The sequence below is a fragment of the Leopardus geoffroyi genome, chromosome B1 (assembly GCF_018350155.1).
Source record: "Leopardus geoffroyi isolate Oge1 chromosome B1, O.geoffroyi_Oge1_pat1.0, whole genome shotgun sequence".
Classification (NCBI taxonomy): domain Eukaryota; kingdom Metazoa; phylum Chordata; class Mammalia; order Carnivora; family Felidae; genus Leopardus; species Leopardus geoffroyi.
Window position 1 is genome coordinate 205,164,327 of NC_059327.1, and position 17,093 is coordinate 205,181,419.

The 17,093-nt window shown below is 61.2% G+C and overlaps 1 protein-coding gene across 3 annotated transcripts in view; it reads right to left on the bottom strand.

The window, feature by feature from the left end:
* The window catches only part of MAEA (macrophage erythroblast attacher, E3 ubiquitin ligase), a 37,147-nt gene that overhangs the window by 4,578 nt on the left and 15,476 nt on the right, over positions 1–17,093 (bottom strand). Inside the window, exons 2-7 of one of the 3 annotated variants that reach the window (XM_045474841.1) lie at positions 11,215–11,397; positions 9,140–9,343; positions 4,796–4,918; positions 4,080–4,193; positions 1,427–1,503; positions 334–442 (exon numbers count right to left, since the gene is read on the bottom strand). In XM_045474841.1, the coding sequence (XP_045330797.1) occupies positions 334–442; positions 1,427–1,503; positions 4,080–4,193; positions 4,796–4,918; positions 9,140–9,343; positions 11,215–11,397 (810 nt within the window). The remainder of the gene's footprint in view (positions 1–333; positions 443–1,426; positions 1,504–4,079; positions 4,194–4,795; positions 4,919–9,139; positions 9,344–11,214; positions 11,398–17,093) is intronic. The other 2 variants (XM_045474842.1, XM_045474843.1) reach the window with 2 other exon arrangements.

The window sequence follows — 17,093 nt, forward strand, 5'->3', positions numbered from 1 at the left end:
GGGGGTGGGGGGGGGCACTGCCTGATTTCAAGAGGCCAGACACCCTGCCCCAGCACCCAGCACCCAGCAAAGCCAAGGGGACTGGTTAGCGATGCTGCATGACCACGCCCCGCCCGGACCCCACGTGGACCCACAGAGACCCCGAAGAGAGGACGGAGGTCAGGAAGGACACTGGCAGTGAGGGAGAAAGGTGAGGGGAGCAGGTGACGCGCTCAGAGCCGAAGGGCCTTCTAGGCTGAGACCCCCGTGCGTCGTTCCGATCCAAACTCTGAACGTGGAAGTGACCACAGACGAAGTCCTCCCAAGCCCTGAGGGCCCACGGGCACGGGTTACCTTGTAGGGCGAGATGTGCGTGTCTGGTGGGAAGGCCAGCATGCCCATGACCTGGCGGACCTCGTCCAGCTGGCTCCCCTCGGCCTGACTGAAATGCTTTCTCGCGTGTCTGGAAAACAACATTTGGGGCCGTCTAAGTTTGCAGCTTTACCTTTAAGAGTCTGCGCTCACAGTGTATGCTGGAGCCTCAGTGCCGAAGAAGCCCCCTCCTCGTGTGCCCTGGGCCAGGGTCTGCTGGGAGCTCAGCTCAGCAGGGCCCCCTCCTCACGGACACAGGGTCGGAGGTGAGGTTCGAGGCACCGAGCATAGAATCCCACTCAGGGAACAGCCAGAGGCAGCGACCCAGCTGAAAAGGGCACCTGCCCAAGCTCTTCCAAGTGACCCTGGCCTACGCGAACCCAAAGCCCAGCAACACTAATTGCGCCAGAACGCCCACCGGTCCCCCCCGCCCCCGGCACAGCCCTGGGAGGCCCCGGAGACAGTCCGTCCCCCCCGGATTCTGACTCTCAGGAGACACAGAGCCCACAGGTCGGGCCCCAGGGCTGTGCCTTCCCGCACAGGCCGCACCTGGGGATCCCACGTCCCCGTGCCTGCGTGCCAGCCTCCTTCCCAGAGGCCCCCCATCTGCCCTCACGCATGCCCTCGGTCCACCCCCTAAACGGCACATCGCCGCGCCTGGAGCGTCCTCCAGCCCGGGGCTGGCACCGTCCCAGGACAGGTGGACACAGCAGAACCCGCGGCCCTGTGCCCACACGGTAAGGCGGCCTCGTGCCGTCAGAACGGTCGTGTGCACCAGACAGGAGGAGCCCGGGTGCCCGGCCCCAGCGTCCTGCTTGGGGACGGGGAGGGAGGCCTCGAGTCACAGGCAGGGCCCAGCCAGTCAGGGCAGGCCCGCTGGACACGCCACGCTTCACCCCCCAGAGCCCAGCTGGGGACGGGGAGGGAGGCCTGGAGTCACAGGCAGGGCCCAGCCAGTCAGGGCAGGCCCGCTGGACACGCCACGCTTCACCCCCCAGAGCCCAGAAGGCCTGCCCCGTGAAGTCAGGGAGGGAGTCTGCCCTCTGCGGACAACCGGGAGACCACCTCCACGTACCTCACGGCATCCAGTCTCTTGTTCTGCCGGATGAGTTCAATGAACTCCTGAATCCTGAGGCTGAATTCCAGGCAGCTCTGGGGGCAAAGACGAGACAAGGCCTGGGTAGCGTCCCCACACAGCCACGCCCACGGGCCGGCCCCGCCACACGGGCCGCACACCGCACGCCCTGCCGAGGGAGCTTCGAGCCAGCAGGGAGGTGGGATGGACGCCAAAGCTGTAGTTTCAGCTGCAGCCCATGCCTCCCCAGCACGGCGGGAGCAGCCCTGCACCCAGGGGGCCGGGGCCTTGCGCGTGCACCCGTGGGCCAGGCTCGGGGGTGGCGGGACAGGCACCCCCTGAGGGCGAGGATGCCGGAGGCTGAGGGTTCGGAGGGCCCGTGGCACGACTTCCCGTGTGTGTGAAGTGACCCCACGAAGACAAGTTTCCAGCCCCTTCACAATCCCGGCTGCTTCATCTGCACAAAGGCGTCAGCGTGTGGGCACGCTGTCACAGCCTTCTCCTAGCCCAGCTGCATTTCCCAGCCTCGGCCCCGGGGACCTGGCCTCAGGATCCCGTGTGGCACCGTCCACCTCAACCTGCTCCCCACGTGAGGCCCCAACACCCGGTTGGGAGAGGCTGGGAGGTGGTGTCTCGCAGGGGAGCAGAAGCAGGAGCGCCAAGCGGGGAGCAGGGGAGAGAACCCAGGTCCCCGAGCAGGGACACGGGTGAGGACCCTTGGGGTGGGGTGGGGGTGGGGACAGTGCACAGGGACGGCGGGGACACGTGTTCCAGGCAGAGAAAGAGCCAGTTCAAAGGCCCTGGGGAGGGCGGGGGTGCTGGGATTTGCAGAGGGCACAGGGGGCGCGAGGTCTGGGGCAGCAGTGGCCGGTGGGCCTCGTGGGGCAGTGAGGGGCAGCTGACAGGGTGCGGCGCCAGCACGGTCATTTGTGTGGAAGCCCAAACGCTAACTCTGAAATCTCAACAATGCCGGTCCAATTGGGGTTCAAACTCTATGACTGGGGACGGGTGAAGGCAGGCAAAATTAACTTCTGTGACCTAAGATAAAAAGCTGGATTATTCTACAAAAGTAGTAATTTAAACTATAGTATCTTTGTGGTTTCAGAAAACGCTCAGTATTTCCAACCAGAAACAGAGTAAGTGGAGTTAACGGAATAGGAGAATCTCTGGGTTTTCCACGATTTGTCACTCCGTCTTCTGTCGTACCTGGATCGCAGGGTGGTGCGGACAGAGTTCTACGTGGTGAGTCAGTCAGCCAGCCCCAAGTGTCTCAACTGTAACTCGAGTCTACCAATCACGTGGACTTTTCCCACCCGGGCCTCCGACCGTGCACGCGGACATTCTGACGAAGGGTCTCAGCCGGACCCCTGCGAGGGCGCCTCCAGGGACACGAGGGCAGAGCACCGGCTGACGGGACCTACCTTGGGGCCCGCCAGGCCGTCAGAGGCAAAGGTGCCGAGAACCACCTACCTGGTGCCCAACACGCCAACAACACAGGTGCTCAGGGCAAGCGGTTTCCCCGCCCTCGCCCCACCTCCCCTGCCCTCTGCACCAAGGCAGCGGTCCGTCCTGGCCCCCAAATGGATGGAGCAGATGCCACGTGCTGAGTGGCGGGCCCGGCACCAACTGTAAACAGAAAGGAGGTCCCACCCGCAATGACGCGGTCCCTTCCGAGGTCAGACCAGCAGAAGCCAAGGCGGGGAGCCCGGGGGGAGGGATGCCCTGCCTGCCTCCCCAGGGCGGCCGACGATCGCCGCTCCGGGCTCGGGGGACGCCAGGAGCTCTAACAACAGGCGGGAGCCACCAGGCAGATGTCCCAGGTGAGAGCGCCACGGCGCGTTCCACGACAGCTCCTATGACTGCACGTGCGGACGCGTTCGAGGATTTTTAACGGCTCTGCTCTCGCGGCTCACCTTCCAGTCTCACCGGCAAATACAAACGAACTGGCAGTCGGGTGCCCAGACTCCAGCATGAGACAGCACGATTCTAGGCGATCGTGCCAAGCACCCACGGCTGAATTACGTCCCTCGTGTGCTACCTGGGGGGGCCTGGCGCCTTCACGGTTGTGACTCCACCTGCTTTCCGGACGTGCAGCCCGTGTGCTGCCGCTCCGATTGCCCTGAAGCGTCTGGACCCCAGAGTCAACAGACGCCCACTCGGCACACCCATCGGGAAAGTCGGGTCTCAAATCTGTTTTCTGGCCGAGGGCCTCTGACTGCTCCAAGGGGTTTGCTGTGGTCCAGCACGGCCCCTCCCCGGCCTGCGCGCGTGAGCGCACGCGTGTACCCACACATACGTGCGCTGCGGGTACTTTGCTGCTCTACCCTGTTCGGCCGGCACTTCATAACAAGCCTATCTTCACGCCCAACGGGGTGGCTGTCCACGTGCTTTCCAGCGCACGGGCCGGTGACAAGAAGCTGCCAGCCGCGGACTCGGCCGCCTGCCCACCCTCCCCCACAGTGGCTGTGAGGCCCCGCCTGAGACCCGGCCCAGGGGGACGTGCCCTGGCCAAGCAGCAGTGTTGTCTGGAGGCATCGGGGCTTGCAGAAACTGGCTGTCAGGACGGGAAGCCTACGTTCCTTCTGGCCTGGTTCCCACCGTGTGGCACAGCTGTGGGGGCTGGAGCAGGAGCGCAGGGTTAAGTGTTACATACCAATTCTGGCTTTCCTTTTATGGTTTCCATACCAAGATCCTCACTCTCTTTAGGGGAGCCACTGGCCACTCTACTTTTCCGTCCCGTCTTCGCGTCGTGCTCGCTTTGGCGGCCCTGAGTGGCAGAGAGCGTCACCCTTGGCTGGTGACTATATGCACACGACAAGCTCAACCGGGGAGAGGTTAAAGGCGCTCGGTTTAGAAAACAGAAAACAAACAGTTTTTCTAACGGAGGCAGGGGAAGGTTAATAGAAGTTAAACATTTCTGCAAGCCCCATCATGACAACACCTTTCAGTAAGCACGTTTAAGTTCTGCAATTTAAGTGTCCATTTTTTAAGCTGCTTGTATTGTAGCTCTCAAGAAAAGCTCTCAAGAAAACCTAGCACTTGGCACCTTGGCAGGTGGACAACGCTTCCGGCGGGGCTCTCCTGTACCCCTCAGGTGACTGAGGGGCTGGGCGAGCCGGAGGGACCCGGCACACGCAGGCAATCGGCACCTCGCCCCTTCAGAACCTCATGCTCAGGCCATTTGTCAAACCGTAATGCAGAGGGGGTGCACTTTTCAGGGATTTTACCCAAAACCGAAACCCCACACCCCCACCCTACCAACCGGAAGCACAGAACTCTGAACCAACAGGTGAAGAAGCGTTGGTTCCCGCCGGTGCTCGCCCGCAAGCCCCGCCCCGCGCCCGCAAGCCCCGCCCCGCGCCCGCACACCTTCATCTTGCGCAGCCGGGACTTGTTGTCGTGGCACCAGGCCAGGCAGGTGGCGGTCTCGCGCCTCTCCAGGGACTCCTCCACTTCTTTGGCAGTCAGGAACATCTCGATGTTCACTAAGTCCTTAGGGGAGGGTAGCGGCGTGAGCTCCGTGCACTGGGCTCTGGGACCCCCGCACCCAGGCCCATGTGCTCTGTGCTCCCTCCGGTTCGGCGGGGCCCAGCCTGGCAGAAGGGCTCGGCCCGAGGCTGCTGTGGGCCGTCTGAGCCCAGCGGCCACCGCACAGCGGGCCGAGCACACCAGCCCCAGCACCGGCTGAGCACAGCGGCCAGAGCACAGCGGCCCCAGCACGCCAACCCCAGCACCGGGCCGAGCACAGCGGCCCGAACACCCCGCCCAAGGTCCGTTCTGCGCCCACATACGGTCTCCCAAGAGCAGCTGTGGGCCCCAAACCAAAGCCCCGGTTTAGAACCTTCCCCCTCCCGGCGGGAACATACGCCTGACCCCATCTCACCCCTTCACAATTAGATCCGGGAATCCATACCCTCATTTTCTGGGCTTTTTTTTTCCTCTGAAGATTTATTTGAATGAGATTTTAGAGAAGGGGCAGTGAGGGTGGATGAGCAGGGCGGTCTCTGTGTCACGTTTGCTCTTTCCCCTTCTCTGGTGCCTGTGCAATCGGGGAAGCAGCCTACACAGCCGCATCTGCTGCGCTCTGGCGGATCTAGGCAGGCCTAGGGACTCGGGGTAAGGACAGCCACTAGCCCCGTCACATGTCTGCTAGAGTGAAGGAGCCCACGGGGTGCCCGGGGCCTGCATGTCCCCAGCAAGGGGCTGGAGCACCGCCAACAACAAGGATGTGGCCATGCAGGCTGGGAAGAGACAGTGGATGCTTGCACATCACCAAAGGGACAAGCCGTGAGGAAAACGAATGTCAAGCGGGAAGTTTCTCCCCCTTCTGGAATGACCGGAGCAAACACCGTTACTGAAGATCAGTGTCTCGCTAAGCGGAGGGGAAGCGTCCAGCACAAACCCTCGGGGGAGGGTTGAACCACTTGAACTCTCGGGGGAACCGTGCTGCTCTGCATGCCAGTGTCCTGTGGCCAGCAGGCGAGCGTTGGCTGCACACACATCCCGGTGTCCTCAGGCAGGCCTCACACGGAGCCACTTGGCATGGCAAAGTGTGGGACAAGTCCGCTCTCTTGCCATGCTGTCTCCACGTAAGGTCTGCCCTGGGGCCAACCAAGTCAGGAGCTCACCACCGAGCTTCCCAGCCTCGGCAGCCAGGGCCGCGGCCTGCTTCTCGCACAAGCGGTGTCTGGAGAAGAGAGGACTGTGGCAGAAGACGGGAACTTTCAAGTAAAAGTGACCAAAGCGAAAGCCAGAAACTTTCCTTTCTTTCTGCACGTTAAGAAGTACATCCTGGACAGGGGCCCGGGTGGCTCAGTTTTGGCTCAGGTCATGATCTCACAGTGTGTGAATTTGAGCCCCGCCTTGGGATTTTTTCTGACAGCGCAGAGCCTGCTTGGGATTCTCCTGTTCCTCCTCTCTGCTCCTGCCCTGCTCATGCGTGGGCACTCTCTCTCAAAAATAGATAAACTTAAAAAAAAAAACAGTCCGTTACAGCTAACGATGCTGCAGTATCATTAACACCGGATGTTTATCGCAAAAGTAACCAGAAAACATACTAATCAGAGTGCCACCACACAGCGAACCTTGGGCTCAGCCACACCAGGGCCGAGGCCAGCACAGGGACTGCTGGGGCGTGTCGCTGTGGAAGGCAATAGCCAGGCTCGGGCAGAAGAGTAGCTGACCTAAGGACAGTGGTTGTGCCACTGTCGGGGTCGGCACCCTGGACACGGCCCGTGAGCTCTGCGGGTTTCCGAACGGCAGCTTAACGGAGGGCAGTCTGGGGTGGGTCACCCCAGGGCCGCTTCACCCAAGTCGTCAGGAGCCACCGGGTGGATCCCCAAGCTCATACGGCCGGAGACCCAACCCTGGCTCCCCTGCCCCACATCCTGACTGCCAAGTTTGGGGTGAGGGCAGGAGCAAGCAGCAGGACAGCAAGCTCGGAGGGGGGCCGGCCCAGTGAGAGAGGGCTCCGTCCTCACGCAGGGGCGGTGGGGGGCAGCTAAGACTCCCGCAGTGCTCCCCGGTTCCCGCCCCGCCCACACCTCGCCCTCCCGACGCGAGCTGACGGGTAAGCGCCGCGCACACACACGCCTCGCACGCCGGTGTTCCTACTTATTAAGCGGGGCGAGGGCCAGCACAGCGTCTCAGAGGTTGGCTGTCTTCTTGAGCCACTCCTTCCGCCGTTTCTCTGGCATTTTCCTCTCTCTTTTCTAGAACCTCCCTAACGGGCAAATGCTGGGTCTCCTACACGAGGATCGTCTTTGTCTGCTTCCATCTCCGGTTGCGAGTTTCACTCTGAATTCAGAGGCGGTCTCCCCTGCTCGCGTGTCAGGGTCCGCCTCTGTGTTTGACCGGTGCAGCCTCTGAGTCTGGATCCTTCCCATCTTTCTCCTTCCTGCCCACGGGGTCTCCGAGGTCCACGCGTGGCCCCTGGGTTGGGGGAGTCACACCAGAGGCGCCACGCCGGACGGTGGAGGTGGGCCAGCATGCGCAACACGCGTGGAAGCTGGAAACCGTCCCAGACAATCAGGTGCTGGCCCCGCGTGAGAAGCCAGACGGCGCACAAAGACACCCCTGGGGCTGTGCCTCTCCTCCAACACCGAGGCTCCGCGTGGGGCACGCGGCCCCATCCGGGCGGCCCCGGAGCTCTCTCTCCACGGCGTCTTGGGACGGACGGAAGTTAAATGTTAAGGAACCTTGATACGCCAGCGTCTTTGCCGGTGACGGCACCCCACTCTGCTGGGAGCCCTCCCCCCACCCAAGGGCATGAGGGTCCTCCTACACTTCCTGCTGCAAACAGCTGCGAGCCTGGGTTCCACCTGAAAATGCTGCAGGGCCCCCTTCATAGGATGTCCACAGTCTGACCACTGCCATCACCGGGAATCACAGTACGGTCCCCCTCTGCCGCCCACAGTCTGTTCTCACAGAGCAACCAGAGTGAGCCTATTAAAGCAATGCCTCCAGGGGCGCCTGGGGGGCTCAGTCGGTTGAGCGTCCGGCTTCGGCTCAGGTCATGATCTCACGGTCTGTGAGTTCAAGCCCTGCATTGGGCTCTGTGCTGATGGCTCGGAGCCTGGAGCCTGCTTCGCATTCTGTGTCTCCCTCTGTCTCTGCCCCTCCCCCACTCACGCTCTGTCTCTGTCTCAAAAATAAGCAAACATTAAAAAAAAAGCAATGCCTCCAACTCAACCCCCACCCCCCCCCACCATGCACACATTTCAGTTGAGGGGAAACCCCAATCGATGAGTTCCGCATACGCTCAGACACCCGCCCCAAATATATGGCAGCTCCCGGGCCTGGGACCCTCCCCTCATCTCTGCAAGCCCACCCCAACCAACTTTTTTTTTTTTACTTAATGTTTACTTATTTTGAGGGGGAGCAGGGGAGGAGCAGAGAGAATACCAAGCAGGCTCCACCCTGTCAGCACAGAGCCGCACACAAGGCTCAAACCCACCACCGTGAGAGCCTGACCCGGGCAGAAATCAGGAGTTGGACTGAGCCACTCAGGTGCCCCCCGAAACCAACCTTCTGAAAATCCCCAGTCCTCCTGCCCCTGTGCCCTGTGTGCCCTGTACACATCCTGTTTGACCCATGCCTCTCTCTCTCCCCATCAAAGCACCACGCGTTCGGGGCCAGGAGCATTCGGCCACTCCCTCACGGGGCAGGAAGACGGAGGGCGGGGTGTCTGTGAGAAGCCCAACGACCACCGCGGATGCACAGGCCGTGCCAGGCAAAACAGGAGGACAGGACACCCGACAGTCAGGCACGAGCTGGCTGCACTGGGCAGGGAAGGTCAGGGAAAGAAAAGCGTGGGAGGAACAGGCTTGAGGCACCACTGGGTGCCGCGCAGAGACTGGTGGGTGGGGAGGCGGGTGTGCTACGGACCCCCCACCACGGTAGACGCCGCCCTCGGGAGACCAGAGGGACCACTGCCCAACGGCAGAGGGGCAGCCCCCAGCTGAGCCGGCCCAGAGGCCAGAGAAAGGCGCACACGGCCCTGGGAGGCCCCCGGGAAGGGAGCGAGGGCCCCGCATGCCAACCCAGATAGATGGCTGCGGACACATCCCGGTGTCCTCGCGCAAGGCCTCCCCCGGAGCCACCTGTCGCTTCGGAAGCCGGCCCGCTCGGCTCCCGAGCCACCGAGAGGGGAGCGCGTGTGCGTGCGGGTGTCGGCCTCTCTGCCCGGAGGGCCCGCCCCGCGCCCAGGCCCACCTCGATGCCGCTCTGGCGGGCCAGCTTCACGGCCGTGTTGTAGTAGCCGCAGCGCAGCAGGTGCTCCACCATCATGCGGTCCATGCGCTTCCTCTTCCACATGCTGGCCGCCGCGGGCTGGTCGCTGCTGTGCTCCTTGAGGTGCTCGATCCTGCGCTTGCACAGCTTGGCGCTCTCGTCCTCCGCCTGGATGGACTCCACCGCCTGCGACAGACACGCAACGGAGAGGCGCTCGGGACGGGGCGGCGGCCAGCCTGCCCCGCCCCCAACACCCGCAAACAAATCCCCGGAGGCAGGGGACGGCTGCATCCGTCATTCCCGAGAGGGCAAGTCAACACCCACGGCTCTGCGGCCCCCACCTGCTCTTCCGCGACGCGACTTTTTGCTCAACGTGCTCTGCCGCTGTGCTGCCAGACGCGTCGTTTTGAACTCGCTTCCCGGTTAAGTAAACCACCTGTTATGTCACCACTACCTCTCGTGACACTTTGTGCGGCTCCCCAGAAGCGTTACGTGCCGGCGCCGTCCGCGACAGCAGCCAACTCTCGAGCACCTGACGTGCGGTCGGCGCCACCGACCGTGGCGCCGGCGTCACAGCCGGCTGGTGCTCGTCGGGCACGGTCCGCTCCTCTGCGGCTTCCGCCTGCTGCCGGGGTAGCTGCTAACCCTTTGGAAGTGGTTTTCTTCCTCCTGCCGCTTTTCAGATTTTCCTGTCTCTCTTTTCAGTTTCACAATGTGAAATCCTAGGTAGGTCTATTTTTATTTGTCCCATTTAGGACTCTGACCCGGCGACTCCCGCCGTTCTGAAAATCTCAGCCATTCCCCCTGCACCGTCCCTTGGCTTTGGTCAAAGTCTTTGCTCTATTCTCCCAGGCCTCCTACCCTCTTATGCATTTTTGCATTCTCCTGCTCTCTGTGCTGCATTCTAGATAATTTCTTCACACCTACCTTCCAGTTCACAAATTCTCTCTTTAGCTTGGTCTGACTGTTAAATGTTGAAAAGTCTGTTACGAGCGAACACTTGCGTCTTTCGTCTCAGTTATTATACTTTTAATCTCTCGAAGTTCTGTTTGGTTCGCTTTAAACCCACTCACACTGTACACTTCCCGTCCCCTGTGTCCCCCGCGGATGGTCTCGGCTGTCTGTTCTTCAGACACGGCGGAGTCGGGCGGGGCCCGACAGCCTCCACGCCGTACCCCCCGAAGACCGCGCGGCGTCCACCGTTTCTGCCGTGCCTCGGTCACACGTCCCGTGTGCCCGGTCATCTTACTGGACAGATGTGACGCCCTGACGGAAGCTGTCCCCCGCCCGAGAAGCGCTGCGGTCCGCCTGGCGCCTGGAGGTACCACCGGCAGGGACCGCTGGCACCAAGTCGAAGAGGAGGGGTCGGGGCTCACCTGGCTGTCCCGAAACCGGCCGCGATGTCTGCCCCTGGGGCACCCTCACCTGACAAGCAGGGCTAGCAGGCCCCGGCCCTGGGAAGCAAGGCCCTCAGAGGGCTCACCTGTGTGATGCAGTCCCCAGGGCGGCAGGGGGTCCCGCCCTTCTCTCCTCTTGTCCCCTGCCCTCCGATTCTGGCGATAAACTTTGTCTCGTGAGCCCTTTGACAAGTTCAGCGAGATGTTTTACAATAGCTTCTGGTATTTTCCAGGTTGTTCTCGCTGGGCGTAGCGTACACCCTTCCTAGCTCTCCCAGCTTCGTGAGAAACCCGACACCAAGTTCTGAGGTGAGATTCTGGAAGTAAGAAGTCATCTGTCTCCCCATCTGCACCTGGGACACTCTGGGGCCAGGACGACCTGGCCTCACAGGAAGGGGAGCGTGGAACCGGAAGCCGGCCTGCCATTCCCACAGAGGGCGCGGGGCACACACGGCGTGGAGTGGCTCGCCCCTCCCGCACTCTGGCCCCGAAAGCCCACCTCCCCACCTCAGGGCTGCCTGGCCTCTGCCGTGGCCCCGATCCCACAGAAGACGGCCCCTTTTTGGGACAGCCCGGGCACACGGTGAGGCCGGGGCCACGGACCCACGCCGCAGCCCGAGCACCGGGGGGCAGACGGGACGGTCCGGAAGCAACACTCACCTTCCTCTTGAGGACGCTGAGCTTCTCCACCACGCCATCCAGAAGGCTGACCACAGAGTCCACGGCGGGGCAGCCGCTCAACGTCTTCTCCAGCTCGGCCACCACCATGGTGACGTGGCTCGTCTCTCGGTCAATGTTTTTCTGAGCAGCCCGGAAGCGTTTATTCAGTGTTTCATAGGGCACCTAGGGAAGAGAGGCAGCTGGCGTGTGAGCACCCGCCGTCCTACGTGCGGGACCCCAGACCTCCTTCCTGGTACTTCGTCAGGCAGAAGTCCTAGGCTTCCAGGGGTCTAAACACACGTCTACTACCCACAAAGGGCCTGTGTGAACCGAGGACCATTCGTGTTCTTGGACGAGGACACTAAAGTGAGGATGTGTCCTGTCCCCAAATCCACAGAGGCAGTGCAGCCGCACTCTTTCTGGAGAACGTTTACGGGTACGTTGTGACGAAGTAATCCCCAAGTTCATCCAGAATGACAAACAGTTAAGGAAACGACCGAAAACGCATAGTGCTGGGGGCTGCAGAGGGCCCACGAAGGGCCCGGTGGGGGCAGCGGGGACGTAACAGCGGGGGGTCACGCAGGACGAGGGGGAGGGTGCGCCAGCACCTACGGGAAATCGTGAGCGCGCGTTTAACTACCACGTGAACGGCCTTCCCCTAATACCCACCAAGGATGGCGTGTCCTTGCAGAGAGAACACCCCTCCCAGCCCTCCTCCCGGCTGCGGGCCAGCACTTCCCACCCACCGAGAGCCAGCAGTCACTGCAGAAGTCTGTGACAAGCCGCGCCAAGCGCACACTTTCCCTACAGTGGTGCCAACCACGGGGAAGGATCTGCTCCCAAGGGGCACCGCGCTCGGTGGGGAGGAGCCGGGATTCCCAGGGGCGGAGACACCAAGGTGACAGCATAAACCAGAAGGGCCGGGCCCGGCCAAGGAGGGCCACGGCAACAGGACTCTTGCCCGGGACCCGGCGAGGCCACCGCCGTCCTGTCCCGGCTGCCACTCCCACCTTGCCTCCCCTGGGCACACAGTGGCAGCGGGCAAACACTCCTGTCCACACCATGGGTCTTATCGGCCCAAGAGGCGCAACACCACTGGACAAGCCACGGGCACCACACGGGGAGGGCTCGTCCCCTGCAGCCTCCACGCTGGGTCCGGCACGAGCAAGACACGAGAGTCTCTGAGAGGAAACAGAGCAGGGCCGTCCCCAACGTGGGGTGACACACGACCACCCACGGCACCTGTGCCTCTTCAGCTGCGTGAGGTCGACGGCCAACCAGGTCCGTCCTGATCTCACGGTCCCTGACGGGCGTGGACGAGGGGGAAGCTGCAGGCAGACGGCCGGCCGCAGACACGCACCTGTCCCCGCACCCAGGGGAAGAGACACCCGGCGCCGAGCCTCAGTTCTGCCACGCGGACCTCGCAAGAGAGTAGCAAAGCGCAGCACAGAGACCTGGGTGCTCACGCTCGCTCGACTCCGGTCAACCTCAGAGGAGGCGCCGAAGCCGGGTGCCGGTGGGATGCTGCCGCGAGCAGACTCCCTTTCAGAATCCCGGGCTGTTCTCAGAGCCTCCACCCACCCCAGCGGCCCCGCAAACCGACCGTGTGAGGACAGGTGTGTGTCTAACCTGACCCGGCCGGCACTTTCGTAAGACACGATAAACACGATTACTACAAAATGCACTGAGACAAATCCCGTGACGCACAGTAACAAAAGCTTCAAAGTTTTACTCTCAGATTCAGACGTTAAAACGACACTTCAATAAACGCGGTCAAAAAGGAAAAGAGAAAAAGTCACACGTCCGCACACACAGTCAGTCCCAGCACGCGCCAGGTGACGGTAGCGTCCCCGCTCCACGCGGCTGTAAGGCAGGCGAGCACCACTGTGCTCTGTCACCCACGCTGGACACGGTCGCGCTCCTAAGTGCCAGCAAGACTCTGCGTGGTCGACATACCCACGCTCGGCGGGTGACAGCACGGGACGCACAGGAGTGACGTGTCTCAGCATCCCGCCTTCCGCTCGGGACACCCGGCCCGAGGCTCGCCCCACGGGGCCAAAGGGGACACAAGAGGAGGGTCCCAAGCAGGGGCCACAGGCTTGAGCCCTCCACTTGTAACTTGTATCCAAAAAGGAGGCCGGCAACGCCCTGACGTTCACCTTCAGTGCGTCATCAACATCCAGGCCCGACAACGCATGTTGTGAGGTTACGAAAAGTGAATTACTCTCTCGACGACCTGATGCGCTTCTGGGTGCGGCGAACAAAACCACGTGACAGCACTGCTGGTGGCACCGAGCCCGGCCGTGCTCCCTTCCTGCCCGCCGCGTGACCCGACCCGAGCCCGCCCCTCAGCCGCCGCCCCTGGCTCTGACCTCCGGATGGCCCTGCCGCGTGCCTCCTGCGCCGCTCCTCCCACCCGAGGACTGGCCTCCTGCCCTCCGGGCTCCGGCCCCTGTGAGGGCCTCACCTTCTGCTGCCCACGCCCCCCACCAGCCTGGGCCGCACCCGGAGGTCGGCGTGGGACCAAGGTCAGGGACGTGAGCGCCCGCCACCGCCCCTCCGCAAACACACAGCAGGAGCTCCCAGAGCACGGAGCCGCCTCCTGGGCCAACTTCCGGCCTGAGGACACAGGGCAGCTGACCCCGGAAAGCTCCTCAGCCTCTGCCCACAGGGCCCGCAGCCTGGGGTCCCTGCCTTTCCCCAGCTGCCCCCTGCCGCTCCGTCACCAACGGCTCCTTCACAGGCTCCTTCCAAAAGGCCTTTTGCCAAATGAAGGAATGGAATTTCAGAAATGCTGAAGATTCTGAACCAAGCAACCATCATTCAAGAAGGAGGGCAAAGTTAAGACACTTTCAAACACGGAGACACTGCCAAGTTGAGCACCCACAGCCTTTTCTGGGAGGAAAACGACTCAGAGAGTCCTCCACGAAGCAAGAATCACCACATGAATGAGAAGAAACAACAAGATACAAGAAAGAGCTGAGAGGAAAGAAACGAGTAAAAAATACAATCAAACCAAGAGGGAAAAAAAACAGGTAGTTAGTTTAAAAGGAAAAAGAAAATCCATGGCCTAAGTAACGTGGATATGGGGACGAGAAGTTTCAGAGATTTTGAAAGAATCCCAAAATAAGAGGCAGATACTAAAAACATACTCTTAAATGTATAGGCAACAAAACGAAAGTAGACAAATGGGGACACCAGGCTGAAAGCACCCAAGGGAAAGGGCTGGAGCAGACATTTCTCCAAAGAAGACGCCGTGGCCGACCCGCGAACGGAAAGGTGCTCAGCGTCACCGAGCTTCAGGGAAATGCAGAGCGGAACCAGGAGACCCCACGTCACACCCCGGGGGGGAAGACGGCCCTCAAAAAAGCAGGTCCACGGGCCTTGGCGAGGGTGTGGGGAAACTGGGAGCCCGCGCTCTGTCGGTGGGGACGTAAACTGGTGCCGCCGCTGCAGAAACACAGTGGCGGGTCCCCCAAAAATCAAACAGGGAACCCCTGTGATCCGGTAAGCCCACGCCCGCCTCCCCTGACATCCAGTAAGCCCACGCCTGCCTCCCCCTGCCATCCAGTAAGCCCACGCCCGCCTCCCCCTGCCATCCAGTAAGCCCACACCTGCCTCCCCCTGCGATCCAGCAAGCCCACGCCCGCCTCCCCCTGCCATCCAGTAAGCCCACACCTGCTGCCCCCTGTGATCCAGTAAGCCCACGCCTGCCTCCCCTGCCATCCAATAAGCCCACGCCTGCCTCCCCGTGATCCAATAAGCCCATGCCTGCCTCCCCCTGCCATCCAATAAGCCCACGCCTGCCTCCCCTGCCATCCAATAAGCCCACGCCTGCCTCCCCCCTGTGATCCAGCAAGCCCACGCCCGCCTCCCCCTGCCATCCAGTAAGCCCACGCCTGCCTCCCCCTGCGATCCAGCAAGCCCACGCCCGCCTCCCCCTGCCATCCAGTAAGCCCACACCTGCCACCCCCTGTGACCCAGCAAGCCCACGCCCGCCTCCCCTGCCATCCAGTAAGCCCACGTCTGGCCCGGGTGTGCACCCGGAAGAACTGAGAGCAGGGTCTCCAAGAGGTGTGTGCACCCCACGTTCACAGCAGAAGCGTTCACATCAGCTAAAACGAGCAAGAACCCAGAGTCTGTCGACAGACGTGCGGGTAAGAAAATGTGGTCCACCCGACGAGAGGAAGTCCTGACAACTGGTGTGACATGGGTGACCCTGCAGGACACTGTGCCAAGTGGCATAGCCAGGCACAGAAAGACTAAGCTGTGTGATTCTTCCTACATGAGACAGAGGAGCCGTGTGATCAGAAGCACAACACAGAAGAGCGGCTGCCAGGGGCTGGGGGGCAGGGGGAGCGGTTTAATGTGCAACCGGGACTGAATGTGTCCCCCATAGTTTGTGCATTGAAATACCACCCCCACTGGGATGGCGTATGGAGACGGGAGCTCTGGGAGGTGACTGGGTTACCTGGGTGGGGTCCTCAAGACTGGAATGAGCGTCCTTACAACAGGGACCATTCACTCTTCACCACACGTAATGTAGACAGACGGTGGCCATCGGCAACCCGGAGGAGGCCCTCAGCAGAACCACACCGGCCCAACGCCCTAGCCTCCAGAGCTTGGAGAATACCTTCCTGGGGCTTATAAGCACGCGGTCCACAGCACTTTGGGTTGACTGAGACAAACGGGTACATAGTTCCAGTTGTGCAAGGCGAAAAGGTCTGGACACCTGCCCCACACTTAAAAAGGCCTGAGATGGCTAGTTCGCGTCACGTTTCACCACAATGAAAACGATATTCCTGCTACTGATGCTACATGACAATGGAATCTGATTTCAAGACTTAACCGTGAAGCTATAGCGATCAAGACAGTGTGGCCTTCGTGCAGCAACACGGGGACCGGCGGAGTGTGGAGAGCCCCGAAATGGACCCTCATCGTGTTCTGTCCAAGGAGACAAGCAATCCAGGGCGGAGAGGACCATCTAGACAGTGACATGGGAGGGGGAAGGCTTCAGTCTATACCTCAGGTGGTCCATAACCCCCCCCCCCCCTTAGAAGATCATGGACTCAGGGACCCAAACAGAAAAGCTACAACTACAGAACTTCTAGATGGGCACGCAGAAGAAAATCTTCATAACCCTAAGACAAGCAAAGTTTCCTAAAGGGATATAGAATGCACTAACTATAAAAGAAAAATTGATCAATTACACCTGATCAGAACAAAATTCTGCTCTTTGAAAGACAACTTAAGAATAAAGACAACTATGGCAAGACCAGGAGAGAACATTTACCATATGGAAATCTGACAAAGGACCTGTACCTAGAACATACCTAGAACACACTTAGAACTCTTACGACTCAAGACCAAGGCAATCCCATTTGTAAAAATATTTATTTTGAGCCAGAGACAGAGACAGAGAGCGCGCGCGCGCGCACACATGCAGGGGAGGAGCAGAGAGAGTGAACCCCAAGCAGGCTCTGTGCCACCAGGGCAGAGCTCCACGCGGGGCTGGAACTCACAACCGTGAGATCATGATGTGAGCTGAAGTCAAGAACCAGACACTCAACCGGATGCACAACTGACCGAGTCACCCAGGCGCCCCTGGGAGGGTTAATTTTATGTGCTGCCGACCTGACTGGGCTGCGAGGTGCGCAGACACTGGGGGAGACGCGGCTCTCGGTACGAATAGACATCAGCATTTGGCTGATGGGCGGAGTAGAGCAGGCGGACTCCCCAGCCGGGGTGGGCCTCCTCCAAGCCACCCAGACCTGGAGGGAGTAAGAGGCTGGGAGGAGGGACTCTCCCCACTCAACGGCAGAGCCAGGACGTCAGCTCTTCCGGGCCCCCAGGCGCTTTCGACTCTCTGACCCCGGCTG